Source organism: Osmerus mordax, chromosome 7 (genome assembly GCF_038355195.1).
Source record: "Osmerus mordax isolate fOsmMor3 chromosome 7, fOsmMor3.pri, whole genome shotgun sequence".
NCBI classification, from domain to species: Eukaryota; Metazoa; Chordata; class Actinopteri; order Osmeriformes; family Osmeridae; genus Osmerus; species Osmerus mordax.
Window position 1 is genome coordinate 17,870,692 of NC_090056.1, and position 18,018 is coordinate 17,888,709.

Consider the following 18,018-nt stretch of genomic DNA (forward strand, 5'->3'; position numbering starts at 1 on the left):
AATGCCCGACAAGCAAACTGGTGAAAATTTGATATCCTAGTAGTCTTTAGCGCTTATGAAATACAGATATGGGAAGTAACCAATAGGATACTGTAGCCTACTTAAGTCGATTTTTCTGGTATCAGTACTTTACGTCACAAGTTTTACTTTCACTCCTTAAATTTTCTGTATTTTCTACTTCTTACATTTAAAGCCAGGCTCTACTTTAGTTTGAATCTGTATTTGGTACCATGATCAATATTAGTTATACATTGCTTTTTTCATTTCCTGGCTATCACGCAGAGCAAACGTAAGCTACCAGGCAGAAGGAAACAAGAATAATCTTTTTATTTAAAAAAAACAAGTCTGCATCATTGAGTATTTTTTTTGTTGCAAAATGTTTTCGGAAAAAGTTTCTAAAGGTTGAAAATAATATTTTCGAAAAAAGGGTTTGATTTTTTTTGCAAAAATATTTGTGAACTTTTTGTGTCGTGTTGTGTGTGGAAAAAAGGTTATTATGGATGAGAGAGAAATGAGGGTCCAATTACCAGCGTGACACTATAGGTGGTAGTTGTAATGGATAGTTTTTACTTATATGTCAGAGCCCACACTTCTTTACTTCAACTTGAGCGAAAAAGTGTAGTCAGTACTTCAACTTTTACGAAAGTCTTTTATCTGTACTTCTACTTGAGTGAAGGATGTGTGTACTTTTGCCATCTCTAATGAAATACAATATACAAAATATACATGAACAACAATTGTTTTGAGATTGTTGGAAAAAAACGTTGCTCAGTTTTGCAATCTTGAACACGATACTAGTACCTTGAGTCTCATCATGTGAAAGGCTAGCTTACTTGTAGTGGACGTGGACGTCAAAAGTTGAAAACAAAGTTCAGTTAGCTTCAATGATCACCATGCTATCCCGCGAAGTGACAGCATAACTGGTGGCTATGGAGGCAGATAAGAAGAATTTGGGATCAGTCTTGGCCCCAGGTTACTATAAATAACAAGTTTTGTTTGATATACTTTAATCTTGACCCGTTAAGCGTGAGTAGCGAAAGCATGTCGTTATGTGTCAGAGAATGGGGCTTGTTTCTGTGTTAGTAGCTAAATTAGCTTAGCTTAGAAAGTTAACAGCTGTTATTGTTGTTGGCTTACACATGCCTTTAGCAGCTTCCTTTGTCGATTATAGGAATTGATTGTTGGTAACCTAAATATTCTGCAGGTCTGTGACATGTTATCTCCTGATCCGTATTTGAGACAGATGAACATGACGTTGACAAATCCAGACTCGTACGAGTTGGCATCGTTCAGTAATTTGCTGGGTGTGTTTTGAACAATTGGGACCAGCAATTTTTTAACCAGTTGGAATGATTTGAACTATTTGGAAATTCTAGTAAATAAGTGACTCTTAAATGATAAAATATTAACCACTTCTCATTAAAATATTACCCCATTCATGAATGTGCACGCATGATCTGCAAGGGTTATGCAATTCTAGGGTGCAATTCCAATGCAATCAGCGTTGTGCGCAAGCACTCGTAGTTTCAGTTGTCTCTTCACTTCTCTGACCTGCTTTTAAAATGTTATCTGTTTACCGTCCTTGTTCAAGGCAAACACAATGTATGTTTTGTAGTCGTTCACAGCCAACTTTTATTGCAAACTTTACTTTCATAATGTCTATTCAGATCTAGGAGGAGAGGAGCCAGCTCTAGATAGACCAGAGAATTTGGGCCCAGAAGCAGTGATTGGCCGGCAGCTCAGCGAACCAGGGCGCTTTGCTTATGCTGGGCTCTGTGGGGTGTCTCTGGGCCAGTTGTTCCCAGGTGCCGAGAACAGGTGGGTCTACTGTCAATGCCTCAACCAACACACTTTACCATTCCTGTTTGTCTAACTCTGTGGATCATAGGCTGGTCTAGACCATGTGGAAGGCCATTGGACGTGTCTGTGAGCTAAATCTAGCTAGCCAGTCATGGAGAGAGTGCTGTGTGTGTGTGTGTGTGTGTGTGTGTGTGTGTGTGTGTGTGTGTGTGTGTGTGTGTGTGTGTGTGTGTGTGTGTGTGTGTGTGTGTGTGTGTGTGTGTGTGTGTGTGTGTGTGTGTGTGTGTGTGTAGGTGCTTCCGAGAGCAGTATCTGCAGGGTCTCGTGGCCTGGCTGGGCCTAGATGAGTCCGTCATGCCTGTAATGGGGGCCTTCTTGGCAGGGCTGGGCTTCGAGGGTAGCGACACCTTCCTCTCCATCCTACAGGCGGAACCACTCTTGTCTGCTGGAGCGACCCCCATCACACAGGTGGGTTACCATAAGTGACGATGTTAACGATACCTGGCTGACCTTTTAGGTGCTAAAGTACACGGCGGGTTGATGTGAAAACCAGCTTCTAAACACCACTAAACCACCTTCCACACGGGAACCCGATCAACTCGTGCTGGAATACATTTAATTACATTTGGGCTTTTTCATTCACTGTTATGGCTTATCTCACAAAGTTTGTTTCTAATAACCACTCTTCCTTACTTTCTCTTTCCTCTTTCTATTTTCTCTCTCTCGCTCTCTTTGCCTCTCTCCCTCTCTGTCTCCCTCTCTCTCTCTCCCTCTCTCCTTCTCTTTGTGACAGGACCTGGTTTCTTTCTCTGTCAAAGACGGTAAGAGTCTTTTGTCGAACTGTCTTCTGTTTTAGTTTCCGTGGCCTGTCAGTCATTAACCAGTCGTCAGGCCTGGACTCGTAATCTGGCCCACCGGGCAAATGCCATACAATATGATATTTAATATATAAATATATATTTTTTTTTTTATAAACTTAAAATTGGCCAACAACCGGCCCATAAAGCAGGGACAGGCCCATTGGTTCATTTTCCATACTGACACTGGGCTGGCCCAATCACATCTCTTAACTCTTTTTGTGTACTGGTGGGTGGTGTCCGATCGAGAGTGGTGGGCCGGTCTGAGCGAAAAATGCCAGGGCCATTTTTTCTGTCCAAGTCCAGCCCTACCGGTCGTGACCTCCTCTCTGCTTCTCCAGCCCAGTACGACGCCAGGTCTCGGGTCCTCATCCGCCATGTCAGCTGTCTGCTCCGAGTCTCCCCTCAGCATCTGGAGGAGTTTGAGGAGTCTCTGGGCGAGAGACTGAGGGAGGGAGTTGAGGAGAGCGAGTAAGTGAGGGAGGGAAGTATGGCGGAGATGGATGGATGGAGGTTTTCCTAACTTGATGCAGTGTATTATGTTTGTAGGTAGCAGAGTGGTTTGTAATTACTGTAAATATTCAGTGCACTCTTCCCTTTGTGTCACTGCTTTCAGTCTGGACAACCATAGTAAGTCGTTGGATTTATAGATGCAGTGGTGCATGGGATAGGTGTTGTGGTTTTGTATAGTTACTTAAAATACAGCGATGCATGTACGTATATTGTTTTTTTGTTTTGTTGCTCTGGCAGAGAGGAGTCATCTCGACGACAGAGGAAGGAGAGAGGGCGCAAACTACGTCGCTACCTCCTCATTGGCTTAGCCACTGTGGGCGGAGGAACTGTGATAGGTCAGTGCTGATGAGCATTGCCAGAGAGTGGTTTCACACCAATAACAACATTCCTCGTACAAATATCTAATTCTCCAGTGATATAATTGATGTGCAATCTTTGTGGTTTAGTTAAGGTTAGTACCTCATACCATACCCCAGTGTAGGGGGTCAGATGGCTGAGCGGTTAGAGAGTCGGGCTATTAATCAGAAGGTTGTTGGTTCGATTCCCGGATGTACAAAAATGACGTTGTGTCCTTGGGCAAGGCACTTCACCCTACTTGCCTCTGGGAGAATGTCCCTGTACTTTACTGTAAGTCGCTCTGGATAAGAGCGTCTGCTAAATGTAAATGTGTTCCGTCCACACTTTTCAGGGGTGACTGGTGGACTGGCAGCGCCGCTGATGGCTGCGGGCGCGGGGGCAGTGCTGGGAGCAGGGGGGGCGGCAGCTCTGGGTTCAGCTACTGGCATCGCCATCATTGCGTCCCTGTTCGGAGCAGCTGGGGCCGGTCTGACTGGTGAGTCAGGACGGCTGGGGGAGATGAGAAGGTGTCGTCAGAGTACATTCATATTGTGTGTGATTTAAAAGGGTAGTCTCTCTCATTCAACGTCTCTCAATTTCTCCTCCTGTCTCTCTCTTTAGGCTACAAGATGAATAAGCGAGTGGGAGCGATAGAAGAGTTTGAGTTTCTTCCTCTGAGCTCAGGGAAGCATATGCATCTGACTGTTGCTGTGACTGGTTGGCTGTGCAGTGGCAAATACAGTAAGCTGACACCATGTCCTAGTCATTTAAGAACTTGAGTCAGAATTGTCTGTGTGGAATAGGAAAACACAGATGAAGGCTATCAAGACATTTTAAAAACAGACAAACCTTCTTTACCCAAGTCTCTCGTCAATAAAAAAGAAACCGAACTCACTTCAGTTACAGTAGGGACTTGGCAACGCTGAACCCACGACTCTCCACAGATTCGTTCCAGGCGCCGTGGGGCAGTCTGGGCACGTGCGGGGAGCAGTACTGCCTGGTGTGGGAGTCTCGCTTCCTCAGGGACCTGGGCTCAGCCATGGCCTCGCTACTGGACGGCCTGGTCAGCATGGTGGCCCAGGAAGCCCTCAAATACACCATCCTCTCAGGTATACCCCCTACCAAGCCCCGTGGTTCCCTTTCAGAAGAAAGAAAGGCTTTTTTATTATGTCTCCATTCAGTGGCTGAGAGTTTCTCTGGTCTCAGCGTGTGGTTGATACTCGACTCCGAAGGTCTGTCTGTGACTCAAGTGTTGCAAGTTTCGCCCTCGTATGCTGAATGTTTTGTACGTGTCGCTTATTGGCAGGTATCGTGACAGCCCTGACATGGCCCGCCTCTCTCCTGGCGGTGGCCAGCGTTATAGACAACCCCTGGTGTGTCTGTCTCAGTCGTTCAGCGGAGGTGGGTAAACACCTGGCCCAGGTTCTGAGGAGCAGGCAGCAGGTAGGCCAGCCTCCCCCTTTGTGAACCGAAACTGACCAGCTAACTGTTGGAGGGTGCTTTACTGCATGTCTGCCGCATAAGTCGGGTATAGATATTAGGTATTGTTTACCCCTAAAGGTCGGTGTGATTTAGAGTTACTCAAATTAAAGTATGACAAATATTTAGGAAAATGTGAAGCTGTCAAGTCAGTTACTGATATCTTTTAGTGTAATTGGATTGTACAATTTTTTGGCAGTTATCAACATGAAATATTGCCCCCCAGATAACACTGAGATAAACATATTTAGCCTGTGCATGAGTGATCAGTAGGGGGTGAAATGTAGGTTGCTCCTAATGCTCCATCCCCCCCCCCCCTCCCACTTCCTCCTTAAAGGGAAGGCGTCCCGTTAGTCTCATCGGTTTCAGTCTAGGAGCCAGAGTTATCTACTTCTGTCTACAGGAGCTGGCCAATGACCAAGGTAGGATAGATAAACAAAACACAAGTTGTTAAACATCTCAGTGGATGATTCACTGCATTCGCTAAGCTAACATACTTGCTAATATACAAATTATTCTTGCTACGCTTTGCGATTAGGCTGTAAGTATTGTCGTTTTACATTAAATGTCAGTGTACATTGTTTTCGCAAATGGCTTAAAAAAACGGACTCGGACTAGTAATCCAAAGGTTGCCAGTTCGATTCCCGGTCATGCCAACTGACGTTGTGTCCTTGGGCAAGGCACTTCACCCTACTTGCCTCGGGGGAATGTCCCTGTACTTACTGTAAGTCGCTCTGGATAAGAGCGTCTGCTAAATGACTAAATGTAAAAAAAAAAGTATTTCCTTTATTTCCCTTGAGGTTGTGAGGGAATGGTGGAGGATGTTATCCTGCTGGGAGCGCCGGTGGAGGGCTGTCAGAAAGCCTGGGAGAGGATGGCCAAGGTGGTTGCTGGAAGGATAGTTAATGGCTACTGCAGGTACACAAACAAACAAAAAATATATAGTATATGCGCATACACGTACACACAGTATTTGAGAGATTGTATGTATGTGGACCGTTTGTTGAAAATTTTTATGTTGTCTAATGCCCCTTTGGAATAAATGGGTATTTTGAGCATCGTTAGATATCCTGTTTGTCAAGTGGCAGCGTGTAAGTCTAGTAATCTGTGGATGAGAGAATAAAATTCGCTGGACTATCGTCACACCAAATGGTTAATGGTCTTTTAGGAAAGAAACTGTAAAATCATGCACAGGCATTCTTTAAAGGTGCATTTTAATCACTGGTCTATCTCCCTATCAGAGGGGACTGGCTCCTGGGTTTCCTGTACAGGGGTTCGTCTGCACAGATGTCCGTCGCAGGGCTGCAGCCAATCAGCTTGAACGATCGGCGCATAACTAACGTCGACCTGTCATCTGTGGTGAGTGGAGGACTTGGAACACATTTGCATTTTCTCAAAGGCTTGCAAATCAGTCAGGGATGTCGTTCGTTACCATCGCAACTCAAAGGGTGTGCTTTCATTGTACTTTGGTAATCTATGTTCGAAGGTCAATCACAGACAGGTGTTACAAGAGGGACAATCCATTCTCTACATTGGTATGCTAAAAGTGTGAAATGTCATGTGAAATGTTTTAACCGCGCACTCAGAAAGATGTTTTTATTATTTACACCATTTATTAAAAGGAACTACTTGATACTTACTGACAGCTTGTATCAACGCTAAACCATTCAGTTACTGTGTTTCACCCTGTATGAAAAGTCAATGTCACAGATGAAAGAAGAAAAAGTAAACATGATGTGAAGTGATGCTCTAGAGTCTACCGCAACACACACACACACACACACACAGTTCCACAGTGGCAAAATTGCAGCTACACAAGTTAAAACCCACTTTTAGTGTACAAAAAATAGTGTAATTTCCATACCTGAATGTCCAGGCCTAAAAGCCTTGAAAAAGTTTGAAAATTGAAATTGTACAGAGAAATATTTTAGCATTACTTTAAAAATGTAAATGCAGAAAAGGTTTGTCATGTTCATGTCCTGGAAAATCTATTGGTGGAAAAAGTGTTGGTGCAGTGAACAAAATTAAACGTGAAATTTACATAACGAACTTTGTACATAATGCGCCTTTTCCATCCTGTGGTACACATCCTGTCCTGTTTCTCCTTCCTAGGTAAAAGGTCACCTGGACTACATGCGTCAGATGGACACCATCTTGGTGGCGGTGGGCGTGCCCACCAGAGAAACTCCCGGAGCATCGGCAGGTCCTCTTCAACCAATCACAATATCAAACGGGAAAGTGGACTTCCTTGACCAATCACTGCAGAAAGAGGGGATGAACGAGCAGGATGTTGAAAGTGGCTCGGTTAGTGTAGAGATGGTGGGGAGAGGAGAGGAGAGGGGAGTGAAGGAGATGGAGGATACGGATGACGGTTGGGACGTCCCCGATATTTCAGATCTGCTTGACTCCCTGAATGATACAGGTGTTGAAGATGGAACAGTAGGCAGGGATAATTCACCACACAGTCATGAGGAGACTCGTTCGCAAACAGAAATCGTTACCCCTCTTGACCGTGAAGAGGTGGAGTCAGGTGGAGCAGAAGGGGAGGAGTCAGGTGCAATAGGAGAGGCGGAGTCAGATGGAGCAGAAGGGGAGGAGTCAGGTGGAGCAGAAGGGGAGGGGTCAGGTGGAGCAGAAGGGGAGGGGTCAGACAATGAACACCTGTCCTGGAGTTGGGACACACACTGGACCACTGAAAACACGCAACAACATTCACGCACAGGACACAAGTTGCAGGACCAACTGTCTGATTGCGATCCCACTTCTCAAATTCCAAAATCACACTTGAGTGATGGTAGACGGCCTTTGCATTCTCAACAGAATAAGATTTCGGAACACACAAAGGACTCAAATGGCAAATTAAAATGATGAACTCAGACTACAGGAACTAACCATAAATTCAATTGGAACCTTTTTAGATTTATTTAACAATGTGACCTTAACATGTATTGTCTGTAATATTTTACGGATGATTCTACTGTGAAAAAAATGTGTTGCATAATTTATCAGTATTGAGTTTAAAAGTATTCTCGGCATGTGTATATACAATGTAAATTACAAAACTACATTTCAAATACAAGACTGTAAACCTAACTGTTTTTTGGTGGGGTATAAAATTATGTAACAGGATGAGAACAACAGCCTCTCTCTTCCACATTTACATTTAGTCATTTAGCAGACGCTCTTATACAGAGCGACTTACAGTAAGTACAGGGACATTCCCCCGAGGCAAGTAGGGTGAAGTGCCTTGCCCAAGGACACAACGTCATTTGGCAGAGCCAGGGATCGAACCAGCAACCTTCTGATTACTAGCCCGATTCCTTAACCGCTCAGCCACCTGACTCCCACCTTCCTCTATGGTTTTGTTTTATTTCTCATAGCCTAGTTGCCATGCTTATTGTCACAGCAATGTGATGTCCATAAGGCTATGATCAATATAGTCACCTAGTTATTCTCAGGTCAAAGCCATCTCTTGTTCTCTCGAGTCCAGCACCTCACTCAGTGACAGATTAAAAAGGATTTCTGTCTCACTCGCTGTAGAGCACCTTTGTGCTGTGACAAGAGTGAGGTCTGCCCTCATAAAACCAGCTTTTTCCGTTGTTTACATTTAAGCATGTGTGGCCTGCTCATTTCCTCTCTGTGCGACCTCCCCATGTTCCCCCTTGTCAGTCCAGCGTGTCCACCTGATTGGGCAAAAGCAACGGCAGTTCCATCCCAGCGTGCTCGGCGTCGAAGAGGTTGACAGCGTCCGTGGCGGTGGCGGGGGGCTGGGGCGGATCGGACGCCAGGGAGGGCGGCTCGGTCGCCAGGTTGGGTTCCCCGGAGTTGCGGAGGGAGAGCGAGAGGGCCGGCGAGGGCCTCCGAGGGGAGTGGGAGGGGCAGCAAGGCAGGAGCCTCCCGAAGGCTCGTTTGAAGTCTCGCATGAAGAGTGGGTAGATGATGGGGTTCATGGTGCTGTTGCAGTAGCCAAGCCAAGTCATGGCCTCAAAGAGGGCAGGGGGCACACACTTGGGACACACCACCTGTGGAGAGAGATGAGGATGTGAGCGTTATGCTTTTGTCACCCTCTGCCTCTCATCAAAAGGTCATTGCCGTATGCGGTTCATCAGATATCACACGTGTTTTGCACTTATGATGTGTTTGACCTTGTTCTAGGTTCACTGCGTCTGAGCGTACTTGCACGCGCTGATGTATGAACTAGAATAAGCTCATTTGCAGAGTGGAATGCAGGGTAAACGAGCATATTTTAAATTGCTATTTGTTTAAATCATGAAGCAAGTGTCTTCGTATGGCCTGAAGAGAAGCCTATTTTGGATAGGCACGCATGACATGATAATTAGTTACATGACCTCCATTTGGGAAATGGAGTGAGAGCAAACAGCTGTTGGAGGAGGACTCCAATACTATCAAGACAAGGAGAGGAAGGAGGCTGTGGGAAGGTGGAGAAAGGGAGGGGTGCGTTCACACACCATATTGAGTGCGAAGAGGGAGTAGAAGGCGTATCGCTCAAGTCTTATGTCTGCTACGTTTTTGTGAGGGACGCAGATGGGGATTCAAAATGACTGGATCATTGAAAGCCTGTAAGCTGGACAAGCGTAATTACCAATTTAGATTAAACCCTTCTATGTCTCTTTCGTGTGAGTTGTGTCTCTTCCATTTTTAGCTAATGAACCAGTTGAGAGTGAGGTAAACGGATGGGATGCTGAAAACAATTCAAGTTAGATCCGTCCAAAACCTAAAGAGTTCATGTGTGTGACTGCACAGGCTTCCTGTTTCGTTGTTGATGCGAGTCATTTAAAATGTTGCCTATTCCCTTATTGGGTAGCTTGGCAGAGCGACAGCCTGAGAACTGCCCAATGCTAAAATAGATTGGTATCCAAGCACTTTTTCTTCTTTTTTTTCACACTTTGATTTCATGCTCGATGCAATGGCAACACTCCAGAAGCGATCCTGGGGTGTTAAAACAGTCAAAACTCCCCTCTGAATCACCCAGCAACATAGAAAATGGAGTTCTATCAAAGTCAACTACTGAGAATAGTGGGTTGTTGATGACTTAATCTTAAAGAACATCCTCATCCGTAGCACTCATCCATTCTCCCAGATCTTTCTTGGTTCAGAGGCCCACGCTTGGCCAGTCTGGACCACACTGACCTGGGCCATGTTGGTGATGAAGAAAGGCAGCCAGGCACCGAAGAAGAGGCCCAGGAGGACTCCCAGGGTCAGACTGGCCTTTAGTGCCCTGCGACCCTGCCTGTGAGCCAGCCGACGCTCGCTGTTCACCGACAACTGAGCAGAGAAGGGCAGAGAGGTCGGTCAGACAGATTATCTCAGATCTGGTGCTGTCATCCAGTTAAAACCAACAGCTAAAACCTTTACCACAGACATATCATTTAGGTTATACTGTATGTCGAGAAAGAGTGTTAAGGAAATCGATGGTTCACAGACGAGAGCTGCATTTAAATCCCACAGATTTTTATTTTATTGTATGCAATAAACTATACACAATACAATTTTTTCATCAACCGCTGGTAAAAGCTTTGAACTTTAAAACTTAACTGAAAAGAAGCGGGATGAAAAGATATTGAAAGTACCTATTTGCCCACTTTCAATCTGACATTCACATTCAGATGCATGCTATCAATTGTCAAACTTACCTTGAAAACTGTGTGTGTTGGGGGGGCATTCATATTCAAACACACTTGTGGTGCAATTACAATTTACTAACCTTGTGTGAACCTTATATTTTAGCACGATCAACAGCTGATTGTAGACCTTGAATGTAGATCTTGGCTGTTGACTGTTGATCCCCAATCCTCAAATGTATTTTCAAGCCTTTTATTTTGTAGCTATGCTTCCACCTTATTGTCTTAAATTAATTTAATAAAGCCTCTTGCCCTTCCATTAGCTTTGTCTAAAATGTCACATCTTATTCACTAGGCCAAGGAGGGAATATTTTGCATTCATGTCTGTTAGTCTACAAGCTCATTTTAACAGAAGAAAGTAAGTGTTGGAAAGGCAAGGCCAAATGAAAATATGTAGAATCTTTTCTAATCACACTAATCTTTCTTTTTTTGGGGGTAGAGTTGGCTTTAAATTTAAATATTACTTTCTGTTATGGCTCTTTCCTTGCTCCTCTTATCCTCCTCCTCCTCTCTTTATCCTTCTATCCCCCCCCCCCATCTCTCTCTCACTTTCACGCTCTCTTTCTCTCCTTCTCTTTCTTACCGGCACATTGCGTGACACAGGAGGTTCTGGATGGCTGTAGTCCTCCCCGTGCAGTGCCATGCCCCCTGGGGTCGGAGGTCGTGAGGGCTCCCGGGGGGAGTGATACGGGTACGGCGGGTGACTTAGAGCAGCTACCCTCCTCGCCTGCCTCCTCGCCACCAGCAGGATGCGACAGTAGGTGAAGCAGATTGCGCTAGAGGGCAGAAGGAAAGTGAGGACGGATGCCACCACGGCGAAGGGCAGCGTGACTTTCGGGCGACACTGGAAGGACAAGCGCCCGGAAGTAGACACCAATTCCCTGAAGTAGGATTCCGGGTAGAGAGCCCTCAGCTCCAGAGGGGTACTGATGTTGGTGCTGGTAGCAGACTGCCCCAAGCTGTGCCAGTTCATCTTGATGGAGAGGAAGGAGGCCAGGGCTGCCAGGCCCCAGGCCCCTCCCACCAGCAGCAGAGCTCTTGGAGGGGTCATCCTCTGCTTGTAGCGTAGAGGTGAGATGATGAGCAGGTAGCGGTCCAGGCTAATCACGCACAGGTTGAGAATGGAGGCGCTGCAGCACATGACATCGAAGCTTTGCCACACCGGACAGAAGCCCGGCCAGAGCACCCAGGCGCCGCACAACACGTTCAGCATGGCAGGGGGCATGACCACTAGCGCCACCATCAGGTCGGAAAGGAAGAGCGACACCAGGAAGCAGTTAGAGGTGCAGCGCAAGGAACGCTGGGTGAAGACCAGGGTGATAAGGAGCGTGTTTCCACAGGCAGTCATCAGTATGATGAGGGACAGTACGCTCGCTAGTAGCCAGGGACCGCTTCCACTGATGCACCATGCACTACTGCTGGAGGAGCTACCATTGTAGCTCCCTGAAGACAAGACATCCACACCTGTCACGGCTCCAGCTCCCTCTAATCCAGATGAGGTTGAGTTGCCCATAGTGATGGCTGACATCAGTTGAATTGGGATCAAGGTCCTGGGTGCTTCTGGTGGTGGAAGAACGGCTTGAACTGACGTGACCACACACAGGGAGGCAAGTCAGCGGTGAAGCCTTCCAAAGCTATGCTCCTACTTTTCTTGAGAGTGGATAAAAAATAAGCGGAGACGAAAGGATCTTGTCTAGAGATGTTGTTCACTACTCAACACCGTGTCCCACCCAGGGTGGCTTGTGACTCATGGCTCTCCTGACTGTAAAACTCCAGGTGTCCTGCCGCCACCGTAATCAGAAGTGCCAGCCGTGTTTCCATCTCTCCATCCTGTCATCCAGTACTGCCTCTCCCCAGCTTGGAACCGGAGTGAGCAATTCTGTGACTGTCAGTGAATTTCATAGCTGCGTGTCATGATGTCACTCACTGGGGGAGGGTAAATGGGGAGTTGGGCAAATGGGCTCTAAGCTTTTGAGAAGAAAGGCAGTTGGAAGACATAATAGGTGAAATCGTACATTTATCTATATGTATTCATTGGCAAGGTCATTCTTTATACACAACACATGTATGTGTATAACTTAATAATGAATAGATCTAGGATTTCTTTTAACGCTGGGTTTAATGGGTTTTAAAACAAACAACATTGTACGGATGTGAATTCCAAGCAAGACTCTGGTTTCAAGTGTGTACAGGTATACTGGTTGGTATAGTGCTGCCTTTAACTCCCCCGCTCCAGCTAATCCGTGTGTCTGCCACTTCAGCGTGCCTCCCCAGCCAGAGCGCTCGTTTCCTAGAGAAGGCGCGTGTCTGAGCATTGAGCCGCTAATACATGCCGGTGCACAATCACAGCCTGGCAACGCAAATTTATTGTCAATTCTTTGTCAAAACAAAATCGGTGGTGTTGGTGCTTTACTTCCACACTGCTGTGTGGTTTTAGATGTTGGGCATTTAAAATATATATTTTATGAAAGGTACTTTTGGAGTCCAGATTTCTTTGTTATGGATATTTTATTTAAATTTTCATTTATTTTTGATATGGCCGTTTTTTGGGGGGAGTGTCAAACTGTTATTAGACTGATTTGCTGTATTGTAATTTTGATTAATTGAACTGCATCATACAATTACTCTCTATATTTAATAATAACCTCCACAACAGACATGAGCAACAATCAAGACTGAGAACATTGTGTATTAGATAAGTATGTAGATTATGTGACACTGTTTTAATTGGCTTCATAGTCAAGGCAAATTTGAGTGCTCAGTTGGAGGGCACTTGATTGCCAATAAGCACTTACGACATGAAGCTGTGGAGTGAATTGTCTTTCATTCTAGGTGTTTGTCTGCACAAATTACCCATTTTATTAGAAATCAATGTATGAATGACACCAAGGATTTGATAATAAATATAATAGCATTTTACCATGTAGAAAAACAGACCCAATATTCATGATTTTATGTTTTATTAAATAAAAACAGATTCAGTTTGATTAGGGCATATACACATCATAATTGAGTTCAAATGAAAGTTCAGTTAACAGACACAGGCTAAATAAAGAAGAGTGCAAGAGATGGCCACCACAGAATTTGAGAGAATAGACGACAGTGCTTGATGACATGCCGTTACTGCTCCTGTGGATGAAGTAAAGAGAATCACACTCACAAACATGTACATTAAGAGCTAGCCGTTCTCGTGTGTCATTGAGTTCTTATAATGAACCAACCTTGGTTCTGTGTTGTAGATATTGGGATCTCAAATCATTTTGGCAGTTTGAATAGGCCATCCCAAGGCCCCCACCTAATCCAAATGCAATTGGCCATGTGTGTCCTGTTGGAAGAAAAAATGATTTCTAGACATTTAATAAGGTTAGAAAATGAACCACACCCACTAATAACGCCACTAACACTTTTAACTCAACTGTGTTTAGCGCCCATTTAATTATCGTCTTGAAGTTTGCCAATGATTCATTACTTATTGATACACACTCACGTTTGAAGAATACGACTGAAAATACGATTCCAAGGCCCAGACCAGCACCTATGAGGAACAGAGTTCTGCATTATACTTGAGAATGAGCCATAATAATTGCATCACTTGTAGCTAACTGCTTAACACTGCTAACTTTGAGACACATTTCAAATAACATTGTTCACAGAGCCAACAGTATCGCAAAGCAGTTGATCTCTGAACATTTAGCTAGCAAGCTACAAAATAGATACCATATTGTAACCAGCAATAATGCCAGGCGGCAAGTATTGCCAGTTTTTTGTATAGGTCTAGCTGTCCTGGATCAATTTAGCGAGCTAGGATTCCAAAGAACGCCAAAGCGCGCAGTGGTTTCGCTAGCTAAATATCTGGACAGCAGAAGTCGTGTCCTTAAGTAGACCTCTGGCATACGACATACAGCCTAGCCAAAGTAGCGTCACACATGTGACAGTAGCAACGAGTGGCTAAAAACAGCATATATATTTCCTGTACAATGCCTTTATTCATATAACATTCATAAACATTAGAATTTACCAAGTTTGACCACGCTATCTGCAATGCATAGGTCCAACTTCTTTCCAAGCTCCTTTTCAGACATGACTAGCTTGTTCTAGCTAGACTAAAAACGTCAAGTCTGGCCAAGACTACCGGTCAACGAATTTGCCGTCCTCTGTAAAGCCTCGCGATAAGTCGTATAGAGGTGAGAAAAGTCGCCTCCCAGCGACTTAACTGGGAATAAACCGTCTACATACTGTAAAAAAGACACTGGACATACCATGGAATGCAACTTCAATGAAAAGCGTTTATTTGACACGTTAAACCAATACATTTGCTCACGATCTTTCAAGCCAATATAAGACAGTTTACCTGAGATGACATTACATGCCTTGATAAAAATGTGCTTCTATATGGGATTGTAAAAAGAGGAATTACTGTTGGAGATTGAACATGAAGATTACAGCTGTTAGGAGAACCTTTAGGATATAAAAGCATAGACACTTGACTATGAACACTAGAAACAGCAAGCTCATAGCAAAGAAATAACTACAAACTAATCCAGGTAATGTATCCTCAAATTCATAACTACATTGAAAACAATTAACACAACAAGCAACTGACACCTCATTTGGTAGACCTTTGATTGGGGACTTGGAATTGTATTTGTTAAAGATAAGTAATTTCAACAGAAGACTGAAACCAAAGGTATCCTGTTTCAATAACCAAATGTGATTTCCTTATCCCAAATCGGACATTCACACACCTATCTGTTGGCTTGTTCTTCCTTCTGTGTCTGTGAAGTGCTTTGGCCTTTTATGGATTTATCTTTGACAATGTGACAAATAAATCACAGTACACATTAAGGACTAACTTCTTTAAAACAATGGGACAGACAACAGACAGAGGTGAAAATGAAATGAATCTTGCCTCATGACCCTGATGGACAGTGTATTTCCACTAAACATTCTGATGATTCTCTATGGACTCTACATTTGATCGTTTGTCTGGTTTGCCTGAGGTTTGGGTTCATCCTCTGTGGCCTGCTCGCTAGGATTTTCACTGTGGCTCTTCACCACTGTGGCCTGCTGGCTAGGATTTTCACTGTGGCTCTTCACCACTGTGGCCCGCTGGCTACTGTGGCTCTTCACCACTGTGGCCTGCTGGCTACTGTGGCTCTTCACCACTGTGGCCTGCTGGCTAGGATCTTCACTGTGGCTCTTCACCACTGTGGCCTGCTGGCTAGGATCTTCACTGTGGCTCTTCACCACTGTGACCTGCTGGCTACTGTGGCTCTTCACCACTGTGGCCTGCTGGCTAGGATCTTCACTGTGGCTCTTCACCACTGTGGCCTGCTGGCTAAGATCTTCACTGTGGCTCTTCACCACTGTGGTCTGCTGGCTAGGATCTTCACTGTGGCTCTTCACCACTGTGGCCTGCTGGCTAGGATCTTCACTGTGGCTCTTCACCACTGTGGCCTGCTGGCTAGGATCTTCACTGTGGCTCTTCACTGAGATCTTGCTGATGCTCAGAAGGTCACGCAGCTCTTTGTTTTCAATCTACAATTGATGAAAAAGGATTTAGAATAATTTCGGTTTTGACAGCAGTAGGTAGTAATATACATTACCTTATTCCCTGACAATAATGTTGTGTTTACCTCCAGTTGGGCCAGTCTTTCTCGGACAGAGCAGTAGTGCTGATCATCCACTTGAACAGCTCTTCTCATCACCTGACCCATCTCACATATTCGCTCCAGTTGGCTTTGCACTTCCTGAAAAATAATAAAATATGTTCCTCACATTTATAATTGTATTGTATAATTTTATTTTACAAAATTAATGTTACAGGTGTCATTTTAGGTGCCTCTTAGACTTGCCCTCTCCATGGTTTAATCTTTGGTCCTCTGAATCAAAATCACAACTAAACACAACTTGCGTATAATAAGCATCAATTTAGCCATCTATACCAACGTTAAGCATGTAACATGGTATAACTGGGTCTTATTTACACTGAGGAAAGATTCTAACCAATAATCAAATCACCAAACAAATTCAAATTAACAATCAGTATACCTTGGCATGGTCCTCGTGAAGATTAAGGACAGGCTTTGTGTCAAGCTCCTTCTTTCCCATCATTAGCTGAAGCATCTGCTTGCGGTATCGGCCCATTATCAACTCCAACGCATACTGATGCTCCTCCAAAGACACCCAAAGTTCTGCAGAAAAAATAAATTAACTGAATTCATATTATTTTGCACACTGACTGACAAGCAAATCTGCAGTACTTTTAAGAATTTATATTTGTTGTCTTGAACAGCAATGGGACCAGAGAGACAAATAATAAAACTTAAATGTTCTTGCCTTTATTCTCTTGCTGTAGCTCCTTTATTTGAGTATTTTCCTGACTTAGAAGGACGTGGGGCTTGTACTTTGACAAGTCCTGTATTTCAGAACATTCCTCCGGGTACTAAGGAAACCGAGAATACATAAAAATTACTGTACATTCAGTGGTAACCAAGGTAGGTAGCCAAGGTAGGTAAGATGGTTTCTTTCAGGTGTTGTTCCAAAATCGGTAACTGTAACAGGTGTTGTATCGAAACCGGTGACCTATCGAAAACTGTGACCAGTGGTCGCTGTTCTAATGGCCATACTGTTCTACAAATGTTAAGGTTAGGTTTAGGACATTGACAACATTGACTAATGTGGCAAGCCATTAGAACAGCAACCCCTGGTCACAGTTTTCGATGGGTCACTGGTTTCGGTACAACACCTGTTTGAGTCTGGATAGCTGCAAAGCAGAATAGACGAAATCTTACCTTATCTGGAAGTGCGTTTCCCACTTCTCTCATACCCTGGACCCTTTGGCTGAGCGCTCCTGACTGCTCGATTAGTCCCTCTGCTGCCGTGTCGTGCTCTTTTAGTCTTTCCAGAAGGGTGCGGGCATCTCCAAGAACCTTTTCCAACGTACACGCCATTGATACAGCTCCAAAACTTCCGAGTAGGCTATTGCAAACTGAACAGATAACTATCTAGCCAGATGGCTAGCTTGCAGCTATGCTAAATCTAAACCCGTGGTGAATAGCTACCTATATCTCTCACTAACATATATCTAACAGCAACATAAGATGTATTTTATTGACTATCTTTCCAGTTAACTTGTCAAGCTGTATACATTGCATCTGTTGTGAATTTATGACAGTATATAGTCAACCCCACACAGCCAGAATCCCGGAACGTATCGTGACGGATACGTAGCCTCTTACATCACTACCGGTTTTAGCAACAACAACAAAAACGTTTTCAGATTGAACCATTAACCAACCTAAACCCTATTCACCACAGAACTGCTCCTCCCAAGGTCTCTTCCATTTTTCCGAGTTTTTCAGCTAGTTTTTCCTTGTCTTTTTTGATAG

The 18,018-nt window shown here is 44.4% G+C and overlaps 3 protein-coding genes and 1 long non-coding RNA gene across 5 annotated transcripts; 1 reads left to right on the forward strand and 3 right to left on the reverse strand.

Moving 5' to 3' along the window:
• Positions 1-859: 859 nt before the first annotated feature.
• tmco4 (transmembrane and coiled-coil domains 4) lies at positions 860-8,157 on the forward strand. Its single transcript, XM_067239935.1, has 14 exons — positions 860-972; positions 1,668-1,818; positions 2,094-2,268; positions 2,594-2,621; positions 2,999-3,128; positions 3,408-3,505; positions 3,859-4,002; positions 4,128-4,247; positions 4,451-4,615; positions 4,813-4,949; positions 5,323-5,407; positions 5,786-5,903; positions 6,227-6,344; positions 7,098-8,157. Exons 1-14 carry the CDS (start codon positions 930-932, stop codon positions 7,851-7,853), a joined length of 2,268 nt encoding a protein of 755 aa, XP_067096036.1. The 5' UTR covers positions 860-929; the 3' UTR covers positions 7,854-8,157.
• Positions 8,158-8,650: 493 nt separating this feature from the next.
• On the reverse strand, positions 8,651-12,140 carry htr6 (5-hydroxytryptamine (serotonin) receptor 6). The gene is made up of 3 exons (XM_067239136.1): positions 11,211-12,140; positions 10,137-10,271; positions 8,651-9,007 (listed from the first exon to the last, which is right to left on the reverse strand). Exons 1-3 carry the CDS (start codon positions 12,138-12,140, stop codon positions 8,651-8,653), a joined length of 1,422 nt encoding a protein of 473 aa, XP_067095237.1.
• A 1,796-nt stretch (positions 12,141-13,936) lies between these two features.
• Positions 13,937-14,463, reverse strand: LOC136946243 (uncharacterized). The gene is made up of 3 exons (XR_010876876.1): positions 14,345-14,463; positions 14,115-14,162; positions 13,937-13,952 (listed from the first exon to the last, which is right to left on the reverse strand). It is a non-coding gene; the product is annotated as an uncharacterized lncRNA (long non-coding RNA).
• Positions 14,464-14,896: 433 nt separating this feature from the next.
• On the reverse strand, positions 14,897-17,871 carry sike1 (suppressor of IKBKE 1). 2 transcript variants are annotated; one of them, XM_067239914.1, is made up of 6 exons: positions 17,422-17,871; positions 16,967-17,072; positions 16,679-16,821; positions 16,264-16,377; positions 16,085-16,165; positions 14,897-15,916 (listed from the first exon to the last, which is right to left on the reverse strand). In XM_067239914.1, exons 1-6 carry the CDS (start codon positions 17,578-17,580, stop codon positions 15,596-15,598), a joined length of 924 nt encoding a protein of 307 aa, XP_067096015.1. In that variant the 5' UTR covers positions 17,581-17,871; the 3' UTR covers positions 14,897-15,595. The 2 variants fall into 2 exon arrangements, with proteins under 2 accessions (XP_067096015.1, XP_067096014.1); XM_067239913.1 differs by having other exon boundaries at positions 14,897-16,165.
• Positions 17,872-18,018: the final 147 nt, after the last annotated feature.